The sequence below is a fragment of the Stylophora pistillata genome, chromosome 3 (genome assembly GCF_964205215.1).
Source record: "Stylophora pistillata chromosome 3, jaStyPist1.2, whole genome shotgun sequence".
In the NCBI taxonomy this organism is placed as follows: domain Eukaryota; kingdom Metazoa; phylum Cnidaria; class Anthozoa; order Scleractinia; family Pocilloporidae; genus Stylophora; species Stylophora pistillata.
In genome coordinates this window covers 26,137,998-26,157,907 of record NC_142521.1, presented here as the reverse complement: position 1 = coordinate 26,157,907, position 19,910 = coordinate 26,137,998, and the positions used below count along the sequence as shown (strand labels likewise).

Below are 19,910 nucleotides of genomic sequence, written 5' to 3'. Positions count from 1 at the left end.
TTTTAAACACAGAAATACTGCTACTAGATCTAATAGTCAGCGGTAATGAGTTCCATAAAACCGGTGCAGCGTGGGTGAAAGCGCGACCCCCAAATGTAGAGTAGTTGACTCTGGGAACTGACAGAAGAAACTGTGAGGACGAACGAAGAGAATGGTTGGATTCGGTTTTGATAGACTGAAGATCGTTAATATAATCTGGAGTTTACCTGCTTTAAGTTCAGATTGGGTCATTAACCACGCTTTTTCAGGGGATCTGTATCAAAACGTTTCGTCCATAAAGGTCAAGATATCCATCGCTGTGATAGAGCTGATATACAAGGCATTCGTTCAACTAACGGTGGTAGAGTGCTTCTCGCATCTCGCTGCAACCTTCGCTGTCAATCCGTATTCTTTGATTTGGAAAATGATCTGGAATATGCCGCGATAGAGTTCGTCAATAACAACTGTGGTAAAACTCTTATATCAGTCTTTTATCGTCCTCCTAATGCAAACAACTCTTGGATTTATCAATTTATCGATTTTATTGATAGCTGTGTGTACGAAAAAGTTATAATTGTTGGCGATTTCAACCTTCCTGACATTTAATGGATTCAAGGCTCTGGTTTTGTCGCTTCTAGCCCAACTTTGTCTGTGTTCTGTGAGAAGCTAATCGACAAAAATATTTTCCAGTTGATTGATCAGCCAACCAGAGGGAACAATACACTTGATTTGCTAAAGTCTTCTTTAGTCGAGGGAGTGGCTAATGTACAAATATCTGACTCTGATGGTGTTGCTGTATCTTCTGATCACAAAGCGCTAACGTTCGACCTGCATACGTTATAAATTCTTGTCCTATAATAAACAGCCTTCCTATAACTTCAAAAAAGCTGACTTGAATGCTTTACGCTCTAAGTTACGCGAATCTCCTCTACCTGTTGAATTTAGCGAAGATCAAATCACAGACATAAATTCAATCTGGTGTTATTGGAAAAATGCACAGTCAGCCAATGTCGACACCTTCATTCCTAAGCGGAAACCGAAAAAATTCCTCTCTCCACCTTGGATTGATGGGGAGACAATCCACGCCATTCGCAAAAAAAACTTCACAGGGAAGAAAGCTCTCCGCAAGAATAGTGATGGGCTTTGGCAAAAGTACCGTCAATTACGTAGAGATGTCAAATATCTGATACGCTCTAACGGAGGACGGCATACATGAAGGTTATATCTGAAAACTCATCTTCTCAGCCCAAATGATTTTGGAACTTTTTTAACCGACTGACCAATCGCCCTTCCATTCCTGATTCAGTCACCATCGACGACAAAGTATTTACCACACCTTGTACTAAGGCTGAAGCGTTCAATCATTATTTCGCCTCTGTCTTCAAAACAGGTACAGTCCTTCCTACAGATATCGACACCACACCATACTCGCTCATCAATATCAGTGAAATCATCTGGGATCAAGATGACGTTCGTAATGCCTTAGTGAAAGGTTAACCGCCTCCCGGTTAGCTCAATGGATAGAGCGCTGGACTGTTGTGCGGGAGGTATTGGGACTGATAGCAGAAGAACGCTATATCTTTCTTTTGTGCGTTCCTACTTAGGCTATGCTAGCGAGGTCTGGGCTCCTCAATCTACTGTCCATCATTTACGTATTCTAGAGGGTGTTCAACGTCGGGAAACTCGTTTCATTTTGAAAGACATGACTATAAGTCTCGCTTAAAATGCTGAAACTGTTACCATTATGTTATTGGCACGAACTTTGAGACATCTGCTTCTTCTACAAGTGTATGCATAAGTACTACAATATTAATGTCAATGAATATATCAACTTGATCACTGGCCGTACTAGGAATGCCAACAGCTTTAATTTGCGACCAAATCGTGTTCGTACTTCCTTATTTCGTGATTCATTTTTAATCGCATTGTTTCCCTATGGAGCAATATTCCGTTAGATATTCGTGAAGCTATAGCTCTTTCTACCTTTAAAGACCGTCTATTTAACTATTTCTTTAACAAATTTTTCGCTAATTTTGACTCATCTAGAGTTCAAACATGGAAAACAGTCTGCCCACATTCTCGCTCAATTAATAGAAAGAACCGTTGTTGATTATTGTTTCTCTTTACATATGTTTTAGTATAGTACATACTTATGGGGGCTGACCTCGCTGGGACTTCGAGTCCGTACGTTAGTCCCTCATTTAGTACCTTTTTTTTAGTCCTTTTATCATTATTCTTTGTCATTAAATGGAAGTTACTATAAATAAATAAATAAATAAATAAATAAAAAGTAATGGAACATTTCGGACGGACCACTTAAATCTATTACATGGGAGCAGGTTGTTTTCCGACCTTGTTTATTTTCAGGGATAAGTACTGAGGCAATTTAAACTCTTCTACCCTTTATATAATAATTGCCTACTCTCAGAGAAAAACAACAAGGCATTCAAAATGTTTCTCACCTTGATAAAATTTTGTTTTTTTGCCAGAAGGTCCGACTTCCTCTCCTGTAGAATTCTGTGTAAATCCACCAAGACATGTTGTATCAAACACTTTCTCTCCACAAGTCATGTTCACATCGGTGTGTATTGAGATGTTTCCATTCTGACTTGTAATACTCAGAGCATACTTCCCGAACACTTTAACTGTAGACCCGTTCCTGAACTCTATGTTACCACCGAACTCTATGTGAGCAAAACGATGGCTGCCATGTGCCGTAGAGCTTCTATTCTGAAGTGTTGAGTTGTAATTAGCATTTGAACTGCAGTTAATGGACGGAGCAGTTGTGTTGATTTCAATAAATTCCCCACGCTTGACTATCAAACTACCTGCAGTCAGAAAAGAGAAGCCCCAACGGTTATTTATTTTTATTGTATCTCCATATTATAGGGAGCCATTTGCACGGAAATTTAAACAATTATAACGCCAGTGTTGCCACTGTTCGTTTGTGCCGACTAGAAATCGCTACCGCAAAACGTCATTTATCGATTGTTAATTATTCTACCGTCGATTACATATACCCCTCCATACGGATTACGGAAGCCGATAAGGGATGATCCAAAAGTCTTCTTGACAAGGAAAAATATAGTTTGGCGAGGGAACCTTTAAGCAAAGAGCAAAAATTCCGCTTGTGTTATATGTGACTGCCAAGATCCTAAGGTTGCGCGTACTTAGAAACTCAACAATTACAGGGGTAGCAATGCGCGAGGCGATAGACAATTCGAACTCAACTCGTAGAATGACTAACACACGTTTAATCACAGTTCAAGATAGACGAATTACACTGGTTGCGACGATGATGACAGATCGTGAAAGACACGGTAGCAAAGTTCGTGGTCGCGGAGAATAAAACGAAGTAGAGTAGAAATATAGGGTAGTTTAGTGTCGAATAGAGTCGTGTAGGTTCGAACTGAAAACGATAATTACATACAAAAAGCTAAGATACAACGTCAGCTACGTAGTCGTGTTACAAACAAAATTTAGGAAGACTTATAGACAATATTGGTTTCGTAGCATGACAACATTTCAACATTAAAAGACTAGTCATTTGACAATAATAATTCGAGTACCAAAAAAAGGGAGAAACTTACTTTGGTGACGACTCGCACAGCAGAAAGTATAGCTCAAAAGGTAGCTTGTAGCAGATTGATCCTCTGATCGTAGCGGTTGCGGAATGACTCTCTCGCACGCTATCTTAAGTCGCCTTTTATAATGAGTGCATGCGTGACTGTGCACAGGATGTTACTTAAAACTTGTAATGTACACCATATGGAAGTGTTAGCTCATTTCCTACGCACGAACTTAGCCTATAGTACACGCACGAATCTGCGAATTCCTAACTAATACGCAGCAAATTTTAGCACGCTTCATCGAAACTAGAACTAACGATTATTATTAGAATAAGTCGTAAAAACAGAGGGCTTTTAAATCTAACATTATATGTTAAACGATTAGGGTTCTAATTATTATTATAACATAACCAAAGTAAAGCGCGCGCTCTGATTGGTCAATTTAGCGTCCCCCATTTGCCCATGGGTGTACGCTGCTGACGTGAGCAAATGCAAAGACTATTTTTCCGCGCGCGCTTGTTTTTTTCTGGTCGCGCAAGATTTGTTAGATAAAAGGGAACTCTTTAGTAACAATGTATCAATGTTATGTTATAAAACAAATGGTAAACACCACAGCGTACACTATTGAGTTATGGATGCACTTGGGAGGTTTGCTAAGCACTCAAGAAGCTAGAGTCGCTCTCGGCTATCGCATCGAGCGACTCTTACGCTTCTTTCGTGCTTAGCAACCTCCCGCGTGCATCCATAACTCAATAGTGTACGCTGTGGTGTTTACCATTTGTTAATTTCAAATAGAGAACACAACTTTTCAAAGGTTAGCAGCTGCAAAACAATTTAATGAAAATCATTCTTATCCCGCTTGAATGTTGAAATATTTCCAATAAAAATATCGGAAAATTTGAAGATACATGTAGAAAAGTTATAATTGCTGCTCATACCAGTTAATTTTCCGTTTCAGTGAAAAAAACATGGAATTAATAGTTATGGGCTGAAGAATATGCGATCAAAAGTTGGATTGTTTTGAATACCTAAGGCTTATGCGACCGATAACATGCTGTAGGGCAATATCTCGGCATCTCATCAATCCCATAATTTTAAGATGCTAATGCCGTGCGATATATTTCGAAAACTAAACGCCAAAATACGATAAAATAAATTCATTTAGTGGAATTATAAATCCCTTATTCAATGGTTTAAGGGTCGAGGCCGATAACAAGAAACAAGGATAAATGCAAGCAGCTCGTGTGACGACGAAGTGCAGAGTTTGATCGGTTGAAAAAAATCACTCTACCTAGATTCTTGTTATCATTGAGAAATACTTTTCCGGTGGCTGCTGCGTATACAGCATGGAGGAAATTCCGAGTAAGCGATCAGTAGAAATGGAACAAGAGAAATTGGAATCTATCTGGTTACAATTAAGATCGCAATCACCCCCGCAAAAAATTGCATAATTATTCTGGCAGTTGTTTATCATTCAACCGCTAACGGTGAATAGGAAAATGTTACTCTTCGGGATTATATCCAAAATACAATGGATACGTATCTGTCGAAACATAAAGAGGAAAACCGGCTTGCGCTCTGACTATATTTCTTGACCTAATCACCTGAAGTAGCGAGTTCAATTCAACACAAGAGACTCCGGGATACTTGAATGATTTTTCACTGATAGACACCACACCTTCGATCCTCAGAGGATACCGAAGCTTGGCTCATCGGAACACTACACCGTCCTAGTGTGCTCAACTGTTAAACTTCCACCTTGACATGATTCTGTACAAAAAGTTCACAGAAGGCAGTACCGCGCGAGCAAATGGAGAGAGTTTGTATCCTGGATTACAACTAAGGATTGGACCCAAGTTTTCAATGCTACCTCATGTGTTTCAAAGTTTGAGGTATTCTCTCAGGAACTTCGTTCAGCTATTGAAACTTTTTTCCATGGAAAACAGTAAAAACCTAGGTATATGATAAACCTTGGATGAAAATTGAAATCTTTGATTAGCAAGTGACAAGAAGCATTTATTACATATGGGAAAGATTCGCCAGACTATAGGCTGTGACGGAATAGAGTCCCTGGCGCTATTAAAACAGCGAAGCGCTCTAATTATAACCCCAAAGTGGACGATCTGGCTGAAACTAACCCCAAGAAATGGTTGCAAGGCATCAAATCTCTGACTGGACAGGAAACCTCTAGTAAGCAGGAATGGTACCAACAGTTCTTAAGTGACATCATCACTAGTCTTTATCTATTTCTCAAGACAAACACTCGCAGTTTTCTCTCAAACAAGACTGGTGACAAAAAAAGAAAACAAATCATCAAACAAAGACACAGGAGTTACATGTATTTCATTAAATTACACATGCCTGGAAGAGTTTTTTTTTTTTTTTTTTCTTCATCAACGCTTGTTTGAAGATGAACATCAGTATTTCATTTGCAGTCAGTACATAACTCTTAAGCTCCTTCGAATCAAAATAGAAAATCCACTCTGAATTAATTAAACTATCTAGTATCGGAAATTCTGGTTTTTTCTCAAACAATAATCAATATTCACAGAACTTCTACATTTTCGCCTTTCTCAGTCGAAGTTGAACTCAAGCTGACTTCTCCTCCTGTTAAGGTACAGTATTAAACACACCGGCAGGTCAGTAACGTACTACAACGCTGGATGTTGACTGATATTTTCTGTTTCAATCTCTTTTTTGGAGCGAGGGGACGGACGCAAAAAACAATAGAATGATATCTTGTTCGAACAAGCCAAATCAGGTAAAGATCTTTTATCATGGCTAAGCGATGATTTCGGAGAATTGCTGACTAGATTTGCGAAAAATTGTTTTCTTTGTTCTCGGTATGTTTAAACGCGAGTACTTCCAGTGTTTTGCGGCTCGGATCCTTAAAAAAAAACCGCTACCGTGAAAAATTGTCTACTAACCGAGAACTATCTTTGTTGAATAGCTACAAAGTAAGAGAGGGCCACAAACAATAATTTGTTTCGTCTACTCCGTTGGGTGGGTAGCCTTAGGATAAAAAGGAATAACCTACTCAAGGACACTTTAAATTCAAACTTGCATTTTAAATGCATATGTGCCATCTAAACATTGGAACATAATCGGCATCAAATTAGAAACTAATCGAAATTTACGAGGCTCGTGCAAAACAACTTCTGATCTCCTACTTCTGTTGCTTATCCAAGATATTTAGAGCATGATTGCAAGAAATATATATCAGGGTACTTTTGTGAGTCATCATTGCATTTGGGACTACAAAAGATAAACTGGTAAAAGCCTGGAGAATCGGCCTCAAATAAGACATAGCAGGAAATACGAATTAGCCTGACTTTACTTTGAGACTGCTGGATTTTTTGACACCGGACACTGTTTCCGGAGATTATCCCTTAAATTTGAGCGTTAACTTCTTGACCACTATCACAAAAACGGGAAAACTTGTCAAATTAAAAACGTGTTGAGTGGTCTGGGCTGTCACTATTGAGGTGCCTATGACATCGAGGGCAAATGATGATAAAAAATATTCCGCATTCTTGACAGACAATTATTGACAGGTAACCTGCAGTTTTGTGAACAAGTTAATCGAAACGAGTTTTCATCAGACGAGATGTCATAGTGGGTAGAATTAGCAATATGGTTAAATGCCAGTCTAGCAGAAAGGCAATTAGTTGTTTTACTGATGACTTGTTTTGTAAAATAAAAAGTGTTCTTGAACGCGAAGTTATGGGCTTTAAAACAAGAGTTTGGTAAACACGGAATCAACAAATTCAGATGGGAAAGCCATTCCTCTTGTCAACGGACAGACCACAATCATCCACAAACAAGGAATCGAAAAAAAACAGACGGGAAAATCATTTCTATTGGAGCATTGGCCGTCTATTAACACATATTATTATAATCCGCCTTTCTTCGGAATTTTTTCCTTTACAACGTCATATGAAGAAAAATCGGTTTCTGGTGGATAGGATTACAAAATTTTGCCACATTGCAGTTGAACATTTAGAGTCTGCGATAAACTCTCTTAAAGACTTCCGCTCATCCAAAGGAGAATATAGTTGACGATCATCACTGACTTGTCATTCAAACGATTCCGTAATCTGCTTTTTATTCTTCTCTATTTTTCGCATAGTTGAAGTAGATTTTCGGCAAAGGGATAGCAGCGAAAAGTAATAAACACGGAACTGGGGGAAATTTCTCAAGACTATTTTTTAGGCCCTTTTTTTAGCACCAATGATACAACGTTTCAGGGAAAACTTTGTTTTGAGTTTCATAACAGCATGATTAATCTTACAAGTTGCTTCACTAATGTGTTACACGAATACGACAACGTCCGTGCCCAGATTAAAATTGGCGAAGTAGCACTACTTCTAACAGGTTTCCCACCCCATTGTATCAGTAGAGCTCAATAGGTTAACGCACGCGCAAAAAATAATCACAAAGGAAAACGGAAACATATAAGTACTTACGATTTTCGAAGCTTTCAGCAACAAAGACGAATTCCTGTTAAAAGTGAATTAAGAGAGACTTAAAAATGTCTCGGTTAACCTGTTAGAGAGTTTAAAAGATTATCTTGTGGCCATCATCCATATTTGCTGTAAAAATTCTACATTGTTAGACATTTCTGTGAAGCACTAGCGAGGAACATACCTGGAGTGCAATGAAAAGTAACAGAAACTTTGCCATCGTTGTCTTCAAGCTGCCACGAAGGATGAACTCAAAGTTTTGTACATATTTAAATAATTACACCGCTGTAAACGCTCTCGTTATGCAAGCAGGACATCCGCCCATTGGCTACTACTCGAGTTATTAATTTCATTTTGACACCGTTACGTAAACAGTGTGTATGGTCCGACAAATTTTGCATTTATCATTTATCAACAAGTTCATTCGTCAGACTATGAAGTAACGTAGTTTTCGTAGTTTCGTCATCAAAAAAAAAGGTGGAAAACTGTATTATAACGCCGCTTTGAGAATAAAAGCCAATTATCCACAGATAACTTTCAGATCTTGGATTTCGTTCGCAAACCTAGTTTTATTAATGATCCGATTCAAAAATTTCAAATTTGTCAAGCTGTTTTCAAAGCTGTCGTGCGTATCTACTGAATATGTTGTAAATAGAAGAAGGCACCGGTCAGTACTGGGATAGAGTGGAAGTTTCAAAACGTATTTTCAGAGAACCTCTTGTTAATAGGAGAATCCTTGTTTACAATATTTGCCTCATTAGCATAAGCAATTCAGTTTCTGATGGAGCTAAAAGTAAATCGGTTCTGAATATCGAAAGGTCAAAGTACGATTAACTCGGCCAATGAATACGAGCCTGATGCATTGAATACTTTTTGTCCAACACGGGTTTAAGAACTCAAAATTTTACATAGAATGTAGGAGCTCATTAGCGCTTTTGCCACCCAAAAATTTTGAAGTTTTTGATGGACTATTTCTCCTTGAATATTACACCCAAAGAGCTAAAAATTTCACCATGTACTAAGGTTTTCTAGCTCTTTAGCTGCCTGAAGTCAATTTGTACCTAACATACTTCCTTCTTTACGCAAAGCCGTATGCAAATGGCCAAAAATGTAAACAATGACGTCAGCATGAATCCCCCTATTGGGAACTTAAGATACGATGACGAAATAAGACGACGACGACGACCGGAGGTTGGATTTGCACAAATGTACGTGCTACGCTTGTCTCTGTTTGTGATTTCGTCGTCCACGGTTCAACGACGACGAAATTTGTAGAAGAAAGCGGTTCTGGGGAAAAGGTAAGTAAAACTTGTGTCCTTGCAGCTCTTTTAAGGGGATTTCAACTGATTTTTCGAAGCTGTGTGCCTCTAAGAGTCTTATATGTCGAATAGATCGTTTTTATGTCGAATAGATCGTTTCAGATTGAATTTCGAAGTTTTTGCTCATTTTACAGGGGCGCATTTGGCGAGCAGTGTTAACGTGGCTGCCTAGTGCCTGGCAGAAGAATCCGAGAAAACGTAGGCTACTGACAGCCGTGTACTTCGAGAAACTTTTCTGAGAAACTTTTGCACCAAATTAGCACCTATTTCTTTTATTATTTGTTTGATTCTTTGACATTCAGCTTCGTCGAGATCAAACGGTGCGTAAACATCATAAGAAAAATCAAGATCTTTCGAAGAATAAAAGTCGTAAAGAAGAACAAATTCTTCGTCCGTCGTCAATGAAACCATCGTCGTAGCATATTATAAGCGAGTTGCGTAAGTCTATGAACGCCATAGCCAAACAAAATTCATAATGACTTAAGATGCCGTCGTCTTCCCGCAAGACCGTCCGCTTAACCTTCAAATTTTCCCTCCGAAAACCAAATCCTCGGTCCAGTCTTTCTCGGATGTAAAGCGTCGTCGTCGTCCCTTCGTCGTCGTTTCTTAAGGTCCCTAATAGGGACCTCAAGAAACCACGACGGCGACGGCAACGAGGACGTGGAAAAACAAGAGATCTAATTGGCAGAACAATAGCTCAGCACGTGCGTTTTGAAACTTTGTACATTTCTTAGCCGTCCTATGCAAAACAACTACGTGAAATCGCCAAAATTTGCGTCGCCTGCGAACCGAAACCGCGACGGCAAATTATTTTAATTTCCATTTGGAACTCAACGGTTACTTTATACGTCATGCTGAAGTTGAGCTGTGGCGCTGTATGACTGACAGTAAGCTCCTGCAGCCATTTTTGAATTCTAACTAAGAGTAGAAATTCATTTTTTAATCGAAGTCTTCCTTGGGGTCGCTGTAGTGGTTTTTTAAAGTCCCCAATAAGCTAAACGCCACCGAAGATCGACCATCTTGCTAAATTTCAGCTCTTGACTTGTCAGCCATGTAGATAATTGTGAGCATATCGATAAGCGTTTTAATTGGTTGAAATTAGGCTATGTGACGGAAGTATGAAGCACGCTATCCAAACCGTGGATTTGACGAGGAAAAAAGTGTTCAAAATTGAGTTCGCGTTCCCATTGCAGAGTAATTTTTATTTCGCTGGCATTTAACCCAAATGATTTAACAGAAACAAGTGTCCCTCACTCCAGGAGAGTTTTGGGCTATCTTCGTACGCTGATTCAAAGGTAGCTAGTCTGAATACAAAATCTTCTTGAGTTGAAAAAAACATTAACAAACAGCAAAATGCCACTCGTGTTTTGTTAAGTCACCCCGGAAAAAAAAATGTGTCTGCACTGAAATATATTATCCATGTAGTTAAAGAAGGGAAAGTCATTGTTTTTCTTGTTGTCATCAACAGGTTTATCACCTCGAGAGTCGCATTGGACCAGCCTAAACAGCATACCGATGACGCCATCCGGATAGTAATCCTCTATAAAGATCAGGATGCTGCAGTGTCTATCAACCGACAGCTGAGACATCTTAGCACCAAGGTGCAAAAGACCATTCAACCCATGTTTATTAGCCGCAAGCTTAAACAAGATCTAAGCCTGCGTGAGCCCAAGCCTAACATCGTGACCCAGCAACGCGTTGCTTATCTATTCAAGTGTGACCTGTGCGATGCAGGTTATGTCGGGTACACAAAGGGCCACCTTCACACGCGCGTTGAGGGACACCGTCAAAAGGCGTCATCTACTGACAGGCATTATTCCAAAGAATATAACACTGCTGTTCCGAACAATTTCTTAGCACGCTTCAATGTAATCATGAAATGCACGAAAAAATTTGACTGCCTTGATAATGAAATGCAGTGTATTCAAGATCTTAAACCAGCATGGAATGTACCTACAGTCGGATTCTCTTCGTGCTTTTAAAAATATTCATGTTATTAGCTTGGCACTCTTTTATGCAAACTCGCTTCAACTTAGCCTCTTCACAAACCGCATTTTATCATTGACTGCGTAACCTTGATAGTGGCGCAAGATACACCGAAACGTCGGTTTCTATCCCTTATATTTCTTGTCTTATTTATCAATGTTGCATGCCAAATCCCTTTCACAGGTTTGGCGTTTAGGCTCCTATGATGACTGCAATATCGTCAGGAGCAGGATATTAAGAAGAAGGATTACTTTAACATTCATTAATCATTGTTTGCAGGAATCGACTTTTATTTAATTTTTTTCGGGACAAAATTGAAAATAAAAATGGCGTTTTTGTTACTGCTATGGCATTTTACGATCTTCAACCTTATGAATCTATGTAAATTTCAAAATTCTAAGTAGCGATTAGAATTCAAATTTTGAGTGTCTCCAGTTCAATAATCAATGATGTAATTGATCTACACTTTCTTATTCTTTAAACTAAATGACTTGACCATGTAGACAGAATAATTTTTCCATGTTACGTAACATAAAAAACAGTATACCAAATAATAACTTTCCGTCTCTGTAAGTTGCCGAGTTATGGTTTTCTAGTTTTCTGTATTTTTGTAATATTTTACTTTCAAAAAGTGATTCAAAGTTTGCGTCAACTGATTTCCGAGATAGTTTAACGACTAGGCGAAATCTAATAAAATGTGAAATTAGTTTTGGGGAGATTTTATGTGCCGAGACAACCCATGGCGTTTTTATCAATTATTCAGGTCAATTTAGGCATAGGCCCGTTAAACTAGATTTGCATAGTAGTTTCAATCATGTCCTAACAAACTTTTTCCTGAAACTGAAAACTACACCTTTTGCTGTTCATTACGAGGAAATACGCATTTATTTGCGTTAAAATACCGGGAGGTATAAAGGCAGCTGATCTGATTGGAGTACAATTTGATCTAAAATCGTACGCTTCATTTCAAAATCAATCGAGTGTACAGCTTAACTTTGATTTCAAATCACAGGTATGATTTCACACCAAAATTGCATAAGTTAAATTACCATTTTTTTGCATCCATTTTGAAATCGCAAAATTTAATCACTCAAATACAGGATCATTAACTCGGTACAAATAATTTATTGATCTAATAATGAGCTGGTTGGTAAAAAGTTGCCTTTCATTTCCTGCCATTTGATTGGTTAATTTAAACAAACCTTTAAATCTGATTGGTTATTGCGTTTAAGTAAAGATATGGTATTGGCTAGGAAAGAGACGCGATTTATAGCAAAAAAATGGTGAGATTCGTCGACAAATCCCACCAATAAGAGCCAATGAGATTGCAAGGAACACGTGTGATTTCAAAGTGAAGCTATAAAGAGATATATATTTAAATGTAGAGAACAGTCCACTGTTGTTGCTCAGCATTTAAGACAGATTTTACTAATCCAATGATCATCAACTTTAACAACTGGAATTTAAGACTATTAGAGTTCAGCTTTACTTTTTACAATCGGCGTAGCATTGTTGGTACATGCACTGAATACGTTAAGCATTTCCTACCGGTTTAAATAACCCATACTTTCCATGCTTCCTTTCTCTAACCCCGAACATGGCTAAACATGATAACGATTCAACTGACTTCCGATTCGCCACCATTAAACTACATATCGCTGGTCTTATTTACGCAGGCTTCGAGGTAGATTATCAATTTGACCTAAATCCCTAAAGATGACATGTCGATACTTCTTGAGCCACCATTAAAGTTAATAAAATCATTAGCAAAACGAGAAAGCTTCATTTAATCTTCATTCCTAGATTCCTATGAAAGCATTGCAAAGTTACAAAGCGATACTACTCACTTTCGTTCTTTGATTATTCTAGCCCTTAGTGGAGGGTCTCAGTGGGGTGATGCATTTTACGACTAACGGTTAACTTCTTCCTGTAACAGTTAACAGAGATGTTACAAATTAGTTTAAATCATTAAGAAAACTTAATGACTATTTTTCGGTGTTTAAAACACACTTATCCACTTGCTTTTACCACAAGACTCAGGCAACCTGGACGATTTGAGATCGTGCTGTTCTTCGACTGATATTAAGTAATTTCTGTCGGCCACAAGACAAGACTTGTAACGATCTAAGTTTTGGACACTTTCTAAACGACGCATCGTAGATAGGAAAACATTTTACGATCAACTTTATTTATGACTATTGGTTACAATATGCCAGTTTTTACGCCTGAGAGCTAAACTGTTTTGCAGTTTTACGGCTAACGATTAACCCCATTGAGACCCTCCTGGTGACTCATAAACAAAGCAACACAGCTTTATCCGCAGCATGACGGCACGGATGGGTGTTAGCATTCAAGTTGTTATGCAGTTTACACCCTTCACTCTCAAGGTTGATCAATAAGTAATTATACTTGTTAAATTGCCTCTTCTTTCATCCGCTCATCCAGGACGACCTCTGTTGACGAATTAAAAATGGTCATTATCATGTAGGATGTCTGTAAAGGGTGTGTACAATCAGCTTGTCTGAAATTCACAAAATAGATGTTCTTCTTTTAAAAGACGTTGTTCTTGAGTATTTATTCGGTCGGTGTAGGTGGGCATTTAATCGTTTATTGAACTGAACAATACAGAGTCAGATCATTGAAAGAAAGCAAAAGGCCCAAGTTAATAAGCCTATTGACTTATTTTACTTCTGTCAACGTATTTAGGCAAATTTTACAAAAATCAAAATTTTGTTACCGCAGCCCTTCTTTTCGTCGCCCTGCGACTTCCTGCCCGTTCTCATTCTGCCATCAGAAGTCATAGCTATCGATGTTTCCGTTTGCGAACCCAGTGACTGTTTCTTAGAAAGCTTGCGAATGGCTTCTCGCACCTTGTGAAAACAGTTGTAAAATGCAATTAGCTCCTCACACAGTAAGATACCAGTGACTAAGAACATGAAAGGATCTGACGAGTCTCTAAATTTGACTTTTTATGACTGAGTTAGGAATGATGGATTAAAACTAAAAGAAGCTGGTCCATGAAGAGAAAGGTTGCGCTGCAGCTGCAAGACCCCCTGGGCCTCACTTCAGCAAGAACAGGGCTATATTGCATTTCAAGTATTGTTTGCAATGAGAACTTGAAACTGTAACCTGACGATTAATCTTATGGTTCATTTTTTTAAACAATTTGTGATCTTAAACAATCATATTTGATACATCTGCAACAACAACAACAATAATAATAATAATAATAATAATAATAATAACAATAATAAACAGTTTAACGTGGAGAAGCTAGTTTACAGATTTTCACGAAACAACTTAAACAAATAATTCAAATTGAAAATAACGTTGTTAAGAATCCCAACTGGCCGAAGGCAAACCAGTTGGCTATATTAGAAGCATGGCCGAGGATTTGTAACTCGGGGCTACCGTGAAACAAATCAAAGTAGTGACCAGGGCGGGACTTGAACCCGGGAGCGGCAGATTGCGAGTCCGACACGCTGACCACTCGACCATGCCACACCACTTTTCCCCTTTCTCCTCTTTCCTCTCCTTTTCCTCCTTCCCTATTACAATGCAAAATTGCACTTGCTGTTTTCTGTTTCATGACATAAATGTAGTCTCCTAAAAGGTGCGTGGTGTCTTCACTTAATTAAACGTCAGCCTCTACAACAGAGGTCCCTAAGCCACTCTTGAAATGCATTGAAACATTAGCGATATACTTAACTATCATTATTCATCTACTTTACTGGAGCAGACATACCCCCTTCAAAGCTTTGAATGATAACTTTCTCCGAGGTAAAATAAAACAAATGAGGTCACGTACAGTTTAGGGATGGAGGGTGGGTGGGGGGGGGGGGGAACGAACAAAGCGTATTACGGAAAAAAATGTGGAAATACCAAACAACATCATCATGCATCATTTAACACTAAATCAAATGATCTATGGACTAGGACTGCGTTTTGCGCATTCAAGCCTTTATCAAGCAATTTTTTGTCAATAATCTCAATGTACCTGATCATCAAGTATGCAGTGAAAGAAACAAAACACGACTCCCTAAGGAAAGATTCAAAGGAATATCGATTAGAAAGCAATTTATCTCTGTATATTTTCCCCACTTAATATCAAACATGATTCAATTCTTAATAAATCGATCACAATTTTCCATGATAGGATTAATAAGTTAAGAAACTGACATCCATTCATAATCAGGATCTCCATAGCTTACCTGAGTTGAGTTGAGCACAATGAAGAGATAACGCAAAGCTTCATTGAACTGTATGATTCCAAACAAATACGTGACACCAAGTAAAGGAAGTAGAGCAAGAATACTCTTTAGGCCTTTCCTGAGATAAGTAGATCAACATGCATTAGTTAGTAAATAAAGAAAACGGAAAAAGCGAAATAACATTTTAAAAGCGATATCGACGAAACAGTACGCGTATTTAAAGCGAATCTTTATTGTGCTATTATCTGGCGTATATCACAAAGCTTTGTAGACAGATGAGGTACGACGCGCAAAAATCATCATTTTCTGTTAACAACAAATGTCTCTCACTTTGAAGCTTCCAAGCTGCTTTTACTATATTTGGAGGCCAGCTTCCCAAAGACAACTCGCTGAACAATTGCAAAAATGACAACATTTGCCTGGGGAAAAAAAAAAGCTAGGAACATAAGAGGCAAAAAAAAAAAATAATAAGAATTAAATTTGATTGAAGTCTCTAAAAATAAAAAGGAGGCTCAAGTGACACTTCCGAGAATGCCTAAGATGTTCTAACGACATTTAGAAGTTACTTCAGAAAGACTAAATTCGGACTTTAAAAGATGGACATTGCTCAACAACGAAGCATTATATCCCTGTTTCCAATCTATTTTCCGATTATGTTGTACTAACTGATCAAGTAGTAAGAACAAATAACACGAATTTACCAGTCATTTGTGTGACATTTTCGTAAAGGGTTAAATTGGCTACGATATCGTTGGCATGGGACTAAAATATTTTCCCAAGGCTTTTAAGCTCACAGCAAGTGTCAGGGATATAGATTTGATTCCATACATCTGGTCGTTAATGACAATCAATTACGAAGAAAAAGTCAAAACCACTCTCTCACTACTTATTACAAAAATTCTGGGACGCTGCGTCTAGGTGTATCAATGCGCAAAGCTAATTCTACTATAACATGCTCACAAACTGAAAAAAAAAGTTGCAAATGTGAAAAAAGATTTTCAACTTGCAAATACATCGCCGAATAAATCGCAGATCTCTAACAACAAGAGAAGGGGAAGGAATACTCACTCTGGGAAAGGAGCGAATGCAAAAGCGGTGTTATTTGAGGGATTAATGGTATTTCCCGAGAATAAACACACAAAAAAACGTAAAAAATACCAGCAGAATGGCCAAAACTGGCCCTTTGAAAATCCACTGGTTTCCGTTGAGCCAGCATCTAATCAGGTCTTTCATGATGAGAGAGAGTTAGCAAATAGACATACAATTTGTCTCATTTTTGAGACATGAAATGTGCACTCATTCTTCCTTCTATTTTAACTATTCCTGACTGACATAACCCATACTGGTCCAAAAGCCGTTTCTTTCAGGCTGACGAGACCTGACTAAAATTCAATGTCGCCTAAGATAAATCGCAACTACGATCACTGTCACACAAAAACACCCAGCGCATGTGCCCTAAACAACTTCCATGACAACTGGACACTGGAGCAACGTCATGCTAAATGGTCTGAAATTCCCTATGTTGAATATTGTCGTTCGATTAATTATCGTCAATCAGAACGCAAATTTCAAAAGATTTTTTTTCTGTAATTGATGATCAATAAATTTTATCGAGGGAATGGTGATGCACACAAAATAACCAGCTGTCTCAATTAAGTAGTATCAAGACAATGTGAATTTAAACATTGCAAATTGCGATATCCTGTGTTGAGTGCTGGCGAAATAATGACAAACCTGTCCCGCTTTATTCCCATTCGTATAACCAAGGAGCCACAAGTGATGTCGGTAAATGTGACTTTCCCCATATCATAGCTTAACGGTTCAATGGCTGCCACCACTCACAATCACCAGAGGGATTCCTGCAAGACATACATATATTCACCAAGTCAAAACAGAGATGGTGCATTGTGAGGGCGGATCAAGAGGGTCTCAGTGTCACAAAAGATAGCTTTAGCCTCTCCAAGCAAAAATGTTTCTATTTTCTTATGTTAATCTTAAGACCACAGGGTTAGCTGATTGTATGAAAATTGAGTGCTCTTATAAAGTGGCCGTGGAATTTTCCAGCCCTTCTAATTAAGATGCTGAAGTGGTTGTAGTATGGACCCTTTCAAGGAGCATACACGTTTTTATCTACACTCGTCATATATTAGTTTTCCAGGAGGGTCTGTCTTTGAAAAGCTCGTGAAAGTTAATGGAGAACTTACACCATGGTTTCGCAGAGATAGATGCAGCATTTTGTTATTGACCGTGAAGGCGTTGAAGATAAACCACGTCCAGAGGTCCTGAAAATAAGTTTTCATTCAAGAAAGAGGATGTTCACTAATTTCTTCAATTCGCAGGGGGTCCTTACAAAGCTACAATCACTGCTACATGTGACATTACTTCACTTTTGCCAAAAGTTGTTCTGCATATGCAGTCAATAGCACGGATTCGAAGTCGGTCTCGATACTAGTTGCATCATGACAGTGCAGTACTCCAAAAAGCTCGCCTCACACAGATGTACCTTGATGACAATGGTACTCGAATAACCATTTCCACCGGCTGAAAACGGACTCAGATTTCCGAAAATGTTTCAAACAGTTGGAAAATAGTGATGCGACATCCAAATCTTTCTTATTAACTGTAAGAACAAGCCGGTTGATAGGAACATGTATGTGCGCAAATAGTGACTCCGCAACTTACAGGATATTTCTCTCTAATTTTGAAGAATGTCACATCTAGAACACCCACGAGGTTACCGAGGCCCATGGACAGCAGAAGATTTTTATGCACAAACAACTTTTCACTCTTTATCCTAAGATATAAAATGTAAATTAGGTGTGGCGGAAAAATTGAAGCGAACGAAAGATTTTACGCTTTAAAACAACTCGCATGTGCATGTACCAACATTATCACATCAATATCAATGAATATAAGTATATCCGCGATCCCTTTTCTCAGATATCACAGTTTAACCGGGCCATAACATACCGCTCCCACTTGTAGAGACTTTACCTTATGATTGTAAGGAGTACAAGTGACACGAACACTGCTCCTATTGATGTACACGTGAGAACCAACTCCAAGTTGTCCTGGATTTCTCTTTGTTTGAGTGACTCGGGCGTGAGCTCAGGGTTGAGGATCACTTGATCTCCGCTTTACTACCACACAAAGAAAGCAATACTATAATGACGTATTTCCTTTTCGCTGACCTCAAGCTTTTGACGGCAACAGAGTAATCGTCTGCTTCTATTTTTTCAGGGTAACGATTTTGACGAAAGGTCGTTTCTATAAAAGGATTACCAGTGATGCTGGATAAAAAACACACATGGAAGGTGGGAATTTGGTTTAATAATATGTGCCGACAAAAGCTTAAACGGAAGAACTCATGATGAACTTAAGGACTTCCGTGGGGGGTGTAGCTGATATTTATTAGAATGCACACTGGTTTAGTGGGGAACTGGAAAAAGTAACGGTGTAAATGTATGAGTACACATAAGTACTCCAGCTGATTCACAGGCTTGTTTTTCAAATGCAACTTTTAATCACCAGTCGTTTATCCTAAAGTCTGTCAAACAGAGTCTAATAGTCATTAAAACCACCTGAAGTATTCATTGTACTGATCAGATTTTCAATAAAACGTCGTCATTACTCAAGTCGAACGCGAAACCGGCGACAAGGATCTTAGAACCGTCCAATTTACTGAAGAACGAGACATTACTATTGCTACATTATTATTGATTAACAAGATTATGATAAAGTTCACCCCATCAATTGTAATCAGTTTACAGCCATTTGCTTCCATTATTTTTTTTTCTTTGTGGCTGGACGGGACCTTAACCTAAACAACAACAGAACGTCATTCTAATTATTGACTGTGCTCTTTCAATAATGTTCAGTTAGGGAAGATTCTTAAGATTTGGCTTTGTTTTTTAAGGGGTTGAAAAAATTTGACTTCCCAATTCGATTTCTGCGGGATTGATTGCAAACATTATAACGTTATTGCATTATCAGTAGTTTACATTAAAGCAATGGTTCACTCTATCAAAACAAGTCAAAGCGAAGCTACTCCCTCAAGACTCTCATTCTTGGTGTTCTCTCTCGCTCCACACTTGTCCTTCACGGCATAGTTTGTTCTCGTTCCTTAGTTTGCATTCAGAAAAATCAAATAAATGATAAATTTAAGATTTATAAACGAAACCGAGCGTTTTCTATTGCTTCTCAGTAATGATTCTACAGCCCAAATCTTTTGCCACCAGTTTGCCTTCAGATACGCTAATGTAACATTTACTTGGTAGTGCAAGACGTACCTTGTCTAAAATATTAGAACTATTTGTGGTGTTTACGACAGATGTTAGGTTGAGAAGAACTTCTTTCGATGAAAAAGCTGGTAGCCATCGAAGT

The 19,910-nt window shown here is 38.4% G+C and overlaps 3 protein-coding genes across 4 annotated transcripts in view; 1 reads left to right on the top strand and 2 right to left on the bottom strand.

The window, feature by feature from the left end:
- The window catches only part of LOC111319483 (uncharacterized), a 36,412-nt gene extending 26,697 nt beyond the window's left edge, over window positions 1-9,715 (bottom strand). Inside the window, exons 1-3 of one of the 2 annotated variants that reach the window (XM_088753464.1) lie at window positions 8,196-9,715; window positions 8,015-8,048; window positions 2,442-2,807 (exon numbers count right to left, since the gene is read on the bottom strand). In XM_088753464.1, the coding sequence (XP_088609590.1) occupies window positions 2,442-2,807; window positions 8,015-8,048; window positions 8,196-8,231 (436 nt within the window). In that variant the 5' untranslated portion in view covers window positions 8,232-9,715. Of the gene's footprint in view, window positions 1-2,441; window positions 2,808-3,569; window positions 4,316-8,014; window positions 8,049-8,195 lie in introns of those variants that run through there. The other variant, XM_088753465.1, reaches the window with a different exon arrangement.
- A 733-nt stretch (window positions 9,716-10,448) lies between these two features.
- Window positions 10,449-11,486, top strand: LOC148735315 (uncharacterized). The gene is made up of 2 exons (XM_088752929.1): window positions 10,449-10,524; window positions 10,657-11,486. Exons 1-2 carry the CDS (start codon window positions 10,449-10,451, stop codon window positions 11,310-11,312), a joined length of 732 nt encoding a protein of 243 aa, XP_088609055.1. The 3' UTR covers window positions 11,313-11,486.
- A 1,229-nt stretch (window positions 11,487-12,715) lies between these two features.
- LOC148735314 (adhesion G protein-coupled receptor D1-like) lies at window positions 12,716-19,722 on the bottom strand. Its single transcript, XM_088753473.1, has 11 exons — window positions 19,273-19,722; window positions 18,522-18,667; window positions 18,210-18,321; window positions 17,732-17,809; window positions 17,262-17,386; window positions 16,686-16,743; window positions 15,858-15,946; window positions 15,528-15,645; window positions 15,314-15,355; window positions 14,054-14,186; window positions 12,716-13,769 (listed from the first exon to the last, which is right to left on the bottom strand). Exons 5-11 carry the CDS (start codon window positions 17,330-17,332, stop codon window positions 13,729-13,731), a joined length of 552 nt encoding a protein of 183 aa, XP_088609599.1. The 5' UTR covers window positions 17,333-17,386; window positions 17,732-17,809; window positions 18,210-18,321; window positions 18,522-18,667; window positions 19,273-19,722; the 3' UTR covers window positions 12,716-13,728.
- Window positions 19,723-19,910: the final 188 nt, after the last annotated feature.